Consider the following 10425-nt stretch of genomic DNA (forward strand, 5'->3'; position numbering starts at 1 on the left):
TGGCTAATTGCATTAGAAGCAGAGGATCAGAAGGATAGCCAGGCAATTTGCATTATTTTAAAGGAAATTAATATGGCAGCCTCCATATCTATCTCACTTAAATGGACCTTCAAAGCGAATCACTTCAGGTTTTATACATATAGTACCTATGTACAGTCTTGGCCAAAAGATTTGAGACTGTCAAAAATATTAGTTTTCACAAAGTTTTCTACTAAACTGCTTTTAGATCTTTGTTTCAGTTGTTCGTGCTGTACTGAAATATAATTATAAGCACTTCATACGTTTCAAAGCCTTTTATTGACAATTACATGAGATGTATGCAAAGAGTCAGTATTTGCAGTGTTGGCCCTTCTTATTCAGGACCTCTGTAATTCGAATGGGCATGCTCTCAATCAACTTCTGGGCCAAATCCTGACTGATAGCAACCCATTCTTTCATAATCACTTCTTTGAGTTTCTCAGAATAAGTTGTTTTTTGTTTGTCCACCCGCCTCTTGAAGAATGACCACAAGTTCTCAATGGGATTAAGATCTGGGGAGTTTCCAGGCCATGGACCCAAAATTTCAACGTTTTGGTCCCCGAGTCACTTAGTTATCACTTTTGCCTTATTCCACGGTGCTCCATCGTGCTGGAAAATGCATTGTTCTTCACCAAACTGTTGTTGGATTGTTGGAAGAAGTTGCTGTTGGAGGGTGTTTTGCTACCGTTCTTTATTCATGGCTGTGTTTTTTGGCAAAAATGTGAGTGAGCCCATTACCTTGGATAAGAAGCAACCCACACATGAATGGTCTCAAAATGCTTTACTGTTGGCATGACACAGGACTGATGGTAGCGCTCACCTTTTCTTCTCCTGACAAGCCTTTTTCCAGATTCCCCAAACAATCGGAAAGGGCCTTCATCAGAGAATATGACTTTGCCCCAGTCCTCAGCAGTCCATTCACCATACTTTGTGCCGAAGTTTTTTTGGTAGAGAATTGACTTCTTTGCTGGCCTTCTTGACACCAGGCCATCTTCCAAAAGTCTTCGCCTCACTGTGCATGCAGATGCACTCACACCTGCCTGCTGCTATTGATGAGCAACCTCTGCACTGGTTGCTCTCCGATCCCGCAGCTGAATCCTCTTTAGGAGACGATCCTGGTGCTTGATGGACTTCCTTTGACGCCCTGAAGCCTTCTTAACAAGAATTGAACCTTTTTCCTTGAAGTTCTTGATGATCCTATAAATTGTTGATTTAGGTGCAATCTTAGTAGCCACAATATCCTTGCTTGTGAAGCCATTTTTATGCAACACAATGATGGCTGCATGCATTTCTTTGCTGGTCACCATGGTTAACAATGGAAGATCAATGATTTCAAGCATCACCATCCTTTTAACATGTCAAGTCTGCCATTCTAACCCAATCAGCCTGACATAATGATCTCCAGCCTTGTGCTCGTCAACATTCTCACCTGAGTTAACAAGACGATTACTGAAATAATCTCAGTAGGTCCGTTAATGACAGCAATGAAACACAGTGGAAAGTTTTTTTTGGGATTCAATTAATTTTCATGGCAAAGGGCTATGCAATTCATCTGAACACTCTTCGTAACATTCTGGAGTATATGCAAATTGCTATTATAAAAACTTAAGCACCAACTTTTTTAATTTCCAATATTTTTGACAGTCTCAAAACTTGTGGCCAGGACTGTAGAGGGAAGGTTCTGGAGACCATAGGACATTCCTGGTCCTTGGTCTATCTCGTAATTTCTGCATCGTCCCATGGAAGCTACTCCTTCTAGGAGGTCTTTGGGAACTACGGTACTCCTGTCCTTGAGTAGATCCAAGGATAAGTGCATCTGTACTGCATATGTGCTGGTCTGGATTCTCATGTGCGCAGCACATGAGGCACTTGTCCTTGGAACTATTCGGGAACCTAGAAGAATGAGATTCCCCAGATCTCAGTTTAATCAAGCAATTGTGGGATGTGTTGGAAATACAAGTCTCATCCATGGAGGCCAACCTGCTGCTGATATCTTGGTGGCAGACGTCACAGGATACAATGTGAGATTGTCAGGGGTACATGTCTCATTGCGTCAGTGGTTTTGCAGCGCAAGGACACTTGCTTAATAATAAGGCAAGTTGATTGAGGGCCCTTTCACACTGGTGCTGTGTGTTGCGGCAAATTGCTGCACTGCTACCACAGCCTAATGAAAGCCTATGGGGAAGTTCATACTTCCCACGTTGTGGTACGCTGTGTCGGAAGTGCCTGATTTAACGCTAGCACATACCTACCACGCAGATCCTGCAGCGATCTGCATCGGCCCAGAATTCATGTTAGTCTATAGCGACGCAGACTTCTTTAAAAAAGTTGGCAATGCGGCGTGCATGCGCGAAAGCATATTTTTACAATATGCTTCCGTGCACTTCCATATACCTGAGACAGGAAGGGACTGCAAGCGTGCGTCACTTCCTGCTTGGCCAAATGCCAGACAGGGAACATCATGTACTAACATGATGTTCCCTGGAGGCCTGTTTTTGGTGGTGTGGCAGGCGCAACGCACCGCATCGCTAACGCCAATTTACAGTGTGAAACCAGCCTTAAAGTTTTGTATTTAGTATGTATTTGTGTGTAACTATATTTTTTTTCAGACAAGTTTCCAGTTTAAATAAGAAGTCATGGAAGGTTCAAACTGAAATTTTATTCTGAATTGAAAAAGAACAGAAACCTCTGTGGGAAAATACTTGACCAGCCTCTAGAAATCAGGCAATTTAGTAACTATACTTTCATAGAGCCTGATATACTGGGTAAGCACATGGTCATCACAAAACGATAATGAACAAAATCATCTTTCATATACTGTAGGTGGGTTTTAAATCTCTTTTGAAAAGACTGTGTAGTTAGGCCCTCATAATACTGATAAGGATTTCCTAGACACCGACTAGATAGCCTTGCGTGTGGCCAGTATTAGGTGAATGTATCAGTTGTTACACTGGACCTTTTGTTGTGCAGCACTTAGTGCGCTAAGCCTGTATACCATGAGGTGGATTGGATAATGTACACAACACTGTTACTATACAGTGACCAGTAAACAGAGCAGTCACTGCCTGATCCTTTAATATGTGCAGGACGCTTATAGAAAGTACGCTTGAAGGACCAGTCAGACCAGTCTTTACAGTAACATTTAATTGATAGGAAGCTGATGACATTGCACACTGCTGTGAGTGATCAGTGCGAAGAGTGAGAAACAAAAATATACAAAAATTAAAACCAAGGATGTGGGGATGATCACAGCATCTTGTCAGTGGCTTCTGGCTCAGACATCACCCCGTTCCTGCTATAAAATGTGTCTTTCACTATCCGGGATCGCCCATGGACTGGACTCTTGAATTCCTTCATCATGTCACCTGGAATGGCAAATGTACAATGTTAGTAAAATTATTTACTTTGGTATTATTTACTTCCACAAATCCAAAAGCCCCTTGGGAATAAAGTCAGCCTGGGGCCTGTTTTATTAAATGCTCTCCAGGGTTGTATACAATAGAAAAATATAAGTGATGCTTCAGATGGTTTTTAATGGTCTGATATTTGGTGGTGAGAGTTATAATGCTCATCTGGGTCATCACACCATAATGAAGATTATTGAACGGCAGAGAAATAAGTTTGACTTCTATGTAAATTGTATGCAAACAGTACGCATCTTGAAACTGGTTTTAGGATGAAGTGAATTTGATTGATGTATATGATTTTCATAAAATCTGCATGTGAGCTGGAATAATTTGCATCTCATTGACCATCTCTGTTGTTCGGTTAGTGAATTGGGGGTTGTGGGCACCAGCAGCAGGAACATTCTTCTGGTTTTGCACAATAGCAAACTCACACCTGCTTTGCAACTAAGCTCTCAACAGCTGTCACTGAGGTTCAATGTGAGCCGAGGTACTGCCTCAAAATCTTGCCAGATCATCAAGACAATCGATAAGATGCTAATTGTATAACTTGGAAGTTTTATGCAGTTTGAAACTGTGCCTGTCCAGCAGTTGCATTTCATTGGTCTAGTTCTAAGGTGCTGGACACTTGCAACAAAGTCGTAAAATTAGCATATCATTGATAATTTGTACCAGCTAACAAATAGTGATGGTCATGATTGTCACTAGTTTGTTAGTCAAGATCATGTGCAAAAGCAGAATGTGAACTCGATTTTTTTCAACCCAAGTAACTATGTAACACCTCAAATCAAAGCTTTGCAAATTTATCAGCTGATCAAAACAAATGACATGCTTCTCTGAGTTCTCCAAGGCATGACTATTACAAATAATAATTTCAAATAAATGCATGGCAGATTTTCAGGGTATATATATTCTCTAAAGAATGAATAAGCTTAGTGATTTAGGCCCTTATCTTTTTATGATGCATGCTATACTGAGCCCATTAGTCACATGACCTGCTATGACTATAGTTACCATATTACCCTACCTGTCTTCCCATTTGGCTCAAGTCAGTCCGGGGCAGTCCATCTTTTTATCTCTGTCCACAGTTGTGACTGAAACAGACACTATGGCCTATATACAATTCACTTTTACACCCGAGTTTTCTCCTAGGTGATATTTTCAAACTTGTCAATAAAATGTCTTTTAACTCACTACAGCAAGAAAATACTTAAAATATTTTTGATAATACTTTTCCACCTACTGTTTGGTACTTTTACAGTCGCAAGTTCTAAAAAGTTATTATAAATGGAAGATAAAAAAAAAATCTCTTAGGTGAAAACTCAGGAGAAAAAGTTAATTAACCACTTGAGGACCCACCCTTTACCCCCCCTTAAGGACCAGCGTTGGTTCGATTGATCTGTGCTGGGTGGGCTCTGCAGCCCCCAGCACAGATCAGGGTGCAGGCAGGGAGATCAGATTGCCCCCCTTTTTTCCCCCCTATGGGGATGATGTGCTGGGGGGGTCTGATCTCTCCTGCCTGCTGTGGGTGGCGGGGGGGGCACCTCAAAGCCCCCCTCCGCGGCGAAATTCCCCCCTCCCTCTCCTACCTGCTGCCTTGCCTGGAAATCCGGGCTGCACAGGACGCTATCCGTCCTGTGCAGCCAGTGACAGGCTGTCCCCTGTCACATGGCGGCGATCCCCGGCCGCTGATTGGCCGGGGATCGCCGATCTGCCTTACGGCGCTGCTGCGTAGCAGCGCCGTACAAATGTAAACAAAGCGGATTATTTCCGCTTGTGTTTACATCTAGCCTGCGAGCCGCCATCGGCGGCCCGCAGGCTATTCACGGAGCCCCCCGCCGTGATTTGACAGGAAGCAGCCGCTCGTACGAGCGGCTGCTTCCTGATTAATTAGGCTGCAGCTGGCGACGCAGTACTGCGTCGCTGGTCCTGCAGCTGCCACTTTGCCGACGCACGTTATGAGTGTGCGGTCGGCAAGTGGTTAAATATGGCCCATATGGAATTAACTTTTTCTCCTGAGTTTTCTCCTGAGTTTTCTCCTAGGTGATATCTCCAAACTCCTCAATAAAATGCCTTTAAAGCACCAGCTAGCAAAAAAATACTCAAAATAATTTTCAGTTTTTAAATGCTTAAAAGTTATTTTAAAGAGAATATGAAAATGATCCCCTAAGGAGATAACTCAAGAGAATAAGTGAATTGCATATGGGCCTGTGTGTCTGACATGTTCATCAGGAGTGAAAACAGATGTGTAAACAGATCCTATGTTAACCGCTTCCAGAAGGCAGTAATTGAAATCTATGCCCTGTTTGAGGCTGCTTATTCCTGCCAGGGTGCATATTTCAATCACTGCTGCCATGACGTCTGCTCGCTCTCGCTGTACCCACCATCACGGTGACAGCAGAGATTCTGTATATTGGGCAGATTGGCTCCTAACTCCGTGATTGCTGTGAGTCTTAAAATGGCAAGGACAGTTCAGGTGTTAAAAGGAGCCTTAACTGAGAGGGATATGGATGTTTCCCAGTTACTTGTCAGTACTGCTGATCTCTTTGGCTGCAGTAGTGGCTGAATCACACACCTGAAACAAGCATGCAGCTAATCCAGTCTTACTTCAGTCAGATCACCTGATCTACATGTGTGTTGAGGGGCTGTGGCTACAAGTATTAGGCTAGGTGCATACTTACATTTCTTTTCAGGCATTGTGAAAAACGCTGCGTTTTTGCCGCTAATGGAAGTCTATGGGCCGCATGAAAAAACGCATATTGTATGAATTTTGAAACATGCGTTTTTAAAAACGCTGATTTTGTTACATATTATTGAAAAATGCATCAAAAACACACATAGTGAAGGTCAATGGGAATGCAATGTATTGTGTTTTGTATGCATTTTTATATGCCTTTTTTATGTTTGTGATGTATTTCCGCTTCCTAGTGATTTGCATAAACGCAATATACAAACGCATTGAAAATGTATACAAAACGCATATGCGAACCGCAAACGCATAAAAACGCACGCAAAATGCACGGCAAATGCATATGTGGGAAAAAACACAAACGCACTAAAAACGCACACAAAAAAAACTGCAGATGACAGAAAAAGTGACCTTTCATGCTCTGTTCTGTGTGCACCGAGGAGCCTCAGAGACGCAGCAGTATGCTTCTGCCAATGCACCCCGTGGCCGGTACCTGGTGGCAGGAGAAACTGCAAGCAGTGGCGGCAACAGATGCAGTGTGACTGCTTGCAATGGACCCGAGTTGTATGCAGTAGAATTGTGCATGTTTTGCTGCACACGGCAAAACGCGCACTTCCGCACTGGCATTTGTCATCAATAGATCGCTTGTAAATTGAACCTTATTTGCATTCATTCACATTTTTTCTGTGATTTAAAACCCCCAGCAATGTGCTTTTTCCTGCATGACTAATGTATTTTCAAATTCATATTGCCGCAATCACCCCAAACAATGCAATAGAAAATGCAGAAACAACCCCAAAGCCCCTTAAAATCAACGATGCACTTATGCTTCCAGCCTAAAGCTCAATCTACACGATACGATTCTTTATACGATTCGATTACGATTCTATTTACTATCCGATTAAATCCGACATGTCCGATTGGGATTCGATTTGCCATTGTTTTTCAATGGCAAATCGAATTGAATCGAATCCCGATCATGTCGGATTTAATCGGATCGTAAATAGAATCGTAATCGAATCGTATAAAGAATCGAATCATGTAGATTGGGCTTAAAACTCTGTATACTTGGAGTATTAAGGGGCCCATACACTGGTCGATTTCAGGCATCAATCGATCGATTCTATAGAATCGATCGATCAGAAATCTATTCTTTTAAATTCCCCATTCGATTGATTTGCGGCCGATTTCGATCGATTTGATCTATCTTACAGGATGGAAAATCTAGGCTGCCAGCAGATCGATGGCCCATAGAGTTGCATTGGATCTAATGGTCCAATAATGCATTAAGATCGATTTCCAATAGATTTAATTCTGAAATCTATTGGAAATCTGTTCCTAGTGAGTAGCACACATCAGATAGATTCCTGTCAGATTCGACTTGACAGGCATCTAACAGAAATCTATCTGATGGTTGAATCTGCTGCAAATCTACAAGTGTATGGCCACCTTAAAGTACATATAAAGGTGGCCATACACTCGTTAGATTAGCAGCAGAAAGATCAGCAGATAAATTTCTGAGGTGTTTAGGAACATTTTTTTACTAGGAACAGATTTCTAATAGATTTTAGTTTGAAATCTATTGAAAATCGATCTGATGGCATTTTTTTGCCATCAGATTTCCATTAGGGCTAATGCAAAATTATAAGCAATCTCAACAGATCGACCATGATTTTCCAGTCTGCCAGATTGATTGAAATCGATCGATTTTGATCAATCGGCCAAAAATCGGCTGAGTGTATTGGCCCCTTTACAGCATTGCCTGTGGAAATTGGGTGCCATTTTCATGCCGATAGTAAAATATTGGTAATATTAACTATCAACTTACCTGGTCCCCTATTCCAGCACTAACCCCCGTCCTAGTAACTAACAATAACCCCTCATAGCCCTAAGTATCCAATATACTAGCCAAAGTACTAGCCATTCAGCTAGTATTATCTGAAAGCGGAAGCTAAACTATTAGGTGCTCATCTTACCACCTTGGCGCTGTATAACTCCAGTTAAATATTGCAGGTTATTACACATGACTGCCAAGGCCAGTGCCAAATTCACCTGTTTGGGGTGTATTATACCAATAATCATGTATTGCTTCCTCATGTTTGCATAGACCGTTTTAGTTGTGCCAAATGTAATATACATAATTTATGCTGGTTGTCCAAAAGTAAATAATTTATCCATGTTTCACTACGTATAACTTAGGAGACACTCAACTTACAATCTGCTCAAATGGAGCCTGTTTGTAAGTAGGGGGACTACATCACAGCTACCCCCGCATCCTCTACACACTGAGTGCTCCTGCCGTCAGTTGCTGTCACGGTCTGCTGTTGTACGCCCGCGCAGCCAGCTGAGCCACTGCCAGGGGCCGCTGGGCATGCATGTGGTCACTAAGGGCCTGTTTTCACTACACGCGTATTCTGGATGCAGAAAAACTGACTCCAATGATTGCCCATGGGCCTGTTTCCACTAAACGTGATTTTTCTGATGCAGATTTCCAATTGGAGTCAGTTTTCTGCATCCAGAATCCATGTGTAGTGGAAATAGGCCCTTAGAACTGATCCACACTAGCTTCGTTTCCATTTCTAAAAATGCAGCATGCAACAATTCTGCAGCGATATTCACTTGAGTGAGGAATTGCAAATACAATCATGGCAACATCTTCAGTATGGATAAGCCCTGACATGGACACAGACAGATGTAGCTACACTATCATTTTATTATATAGGATATACATGCTATATGTTCCTGTGAAAATGCCGTGTGCAGGCATTTAGAAAAATTCTGAGGGTAAATATGAACTTTGTGTATTTGTTAATAAGTAATAGAAACATTTCTCCCATGGATACAGTCAAAGTGAATAAAAAAAAATGTACTTGTAAAAAAAAAAATGCATGAAGTTAGACTTGACAGAAGTTAATTCTAGTTCTCCCAATTCCTGTAGCAGTTCTTGAGTTTTACCAGAAAAATCTGTGTAGTTCAGATAATTCAGACCTACATTATTATTGCATGTGGTTATAACAAATTGTAGGAACGTTAACTAATATACACCTACCCATTCTCCAGCCGTAATCCCAGGAGGACAAGATCTGATGTGGGTACTTCTCGGCTGGACCATACTGCTTTCTTGTCTTCAGATACATGGACCTTCCCTTGCCCTCCTTGGAGAAGCCATCATATAAGAGTTTGGAGGTATGAGGAGTGACTGGTCTCATTTCAGCAAGGCTCATGATATCCATTTGATCATGGTCTGACTGGTCAGTCCTGCTTACTAGGGGCTGAGGGGTACTGATAAGAGGAGGAAGAGTGGTGACAGGTTGTGGGATGAAAATCTCTCTCTTCTTCATGGTAGGTTCTGCTTGGGACTGATTTGGATGCTCCTTATTGTATTTCATTTTCCATGTCATCCTAGTGAGAGTTTCTTTCTCAATGACCTCTTTCCAGCAATTCTGGTTCCTGGTTGTCAGCAGGTCTCTCATGGTGAGTGGGGGGATTTTGCAACAGGGGTTAGGCTAGGGGAGATCCAGCAACAGAATGATACTTGCAGCCAGGCCTGGAAAATGTTAGCAGCAGCTCCTGTTTAGAGTTTACTGACATCTCCTGGGAGACTGCGGTGTGGACAGGCTGGGCGAGGAGGGGCTGGAGAGACAAACACTTGCACAGCAACTCTACAAAACGTGTCATGAATAAATGACAAGGCACAGCTCAGTGTCAAGGAAACACTTCTCAGCACAAGTCAAACTGTGTCTACAATGTACTGCATTATGGAATAAAAATATTAACATCCTGTATTCTTGGTTAGTACCCCAAATAATAAAGCATGCTACAGATTACTGTAATAAAGTTATAGGGGGAAAACTGCTTTTGTCTGTTTGCAGTTTTTTGTTTTTGCTTTTTTACTATTCATTACCAGAATTAAAATGAATTGTTTAGACCTTAGCTGAAAATAACCTGAAGAAGAATGTGGAGTCTGCTATTACTGACCTTGTTGGAAGCTAGTAATGTAATGCTCACAATGCCATTTTAATTAGAAAAAAAAAAGGAAAATTGTGTAAAATGTAAATAAAATCATGTTTTTTTTAATCCGTTTGGATCTTCGTTAACTGTTGATTAAAGACCCCATGTGACACATGTCCACACTGAAGCAGAGCCTTCTTGAATAAGGAGATCCCCAGATGTCTGATCTCTTTCAGGTAAATAGGCATAGGGGTCATTCTTTTAGGAAAAAAATGAATTATTATTGCTGTACGAATCTCATAGATATGGGTTATAGGACCTGTAACTTTACATCCATTTTCATTTGATAGTTCTGTGTTATCT

The 10425-nt window shown here is 41.7% G+C and overlaps 1 protein-coding gene across 1 annotated transcript; it reads right to left on the minus strand.

Moving 5' to 3' along the window:
- Positions 1-3147: 3147 nt before the first annotated feature.
- LOC137532812 (protein SPMIP1) lies at positions 3148-9701 on the minus strand. Its single transcript, XM_068253743.1, has 2 exons — positions 9161-9701; positions 3148-3383 (listed from the first exon to the last, which is right to left on the minus strand). Exons 1-2 carry the CDS (start codon positions 9582-9584, stop codon positions 3265-3267), a joined length of 543 nt encoding a protein of 180 aa, XP_068109844.1. The 5' UTR covers positions 9585-9701; the 3' UTR covers positions 3148-3264.
- Between the last annotated feature and the right edge of the window lie 724 nt (positions 9702-10425).

Source organism: Hyperolius riggenbachi, chromosome 9 (genome assembly GCF_040937935.1).
Source record: "Hyperolius riggenbachi isolate aHypRig1 chromosome 9, aHypRig1.pri, whole genome shotgun sequence".
NCBI classification, from domain to species: Eukaryota; Metazoa; Chordata; class Amphibia; order Anura; family Hyperoliidae; genus Hyperolius; species Hyperolius riggenbachi.

Bases quoted from the DNA above. Each gene is read 5' to 3' on its own strand.
- LOC137532812 (XM_068253743.1), bottom strand. From the start codon at position 9,584: ATGAGAGACCTGCTGACAACCAGGAACCAGAATTGCTGGAAAGAGGTC. The intron at 3,384-9,160 runs GTAGGTGTATAT...TTGCCATTCCAG, and splicing joins GGATTACGGCTGGAGAATGG to GTGACATGATGAAGGAATTC.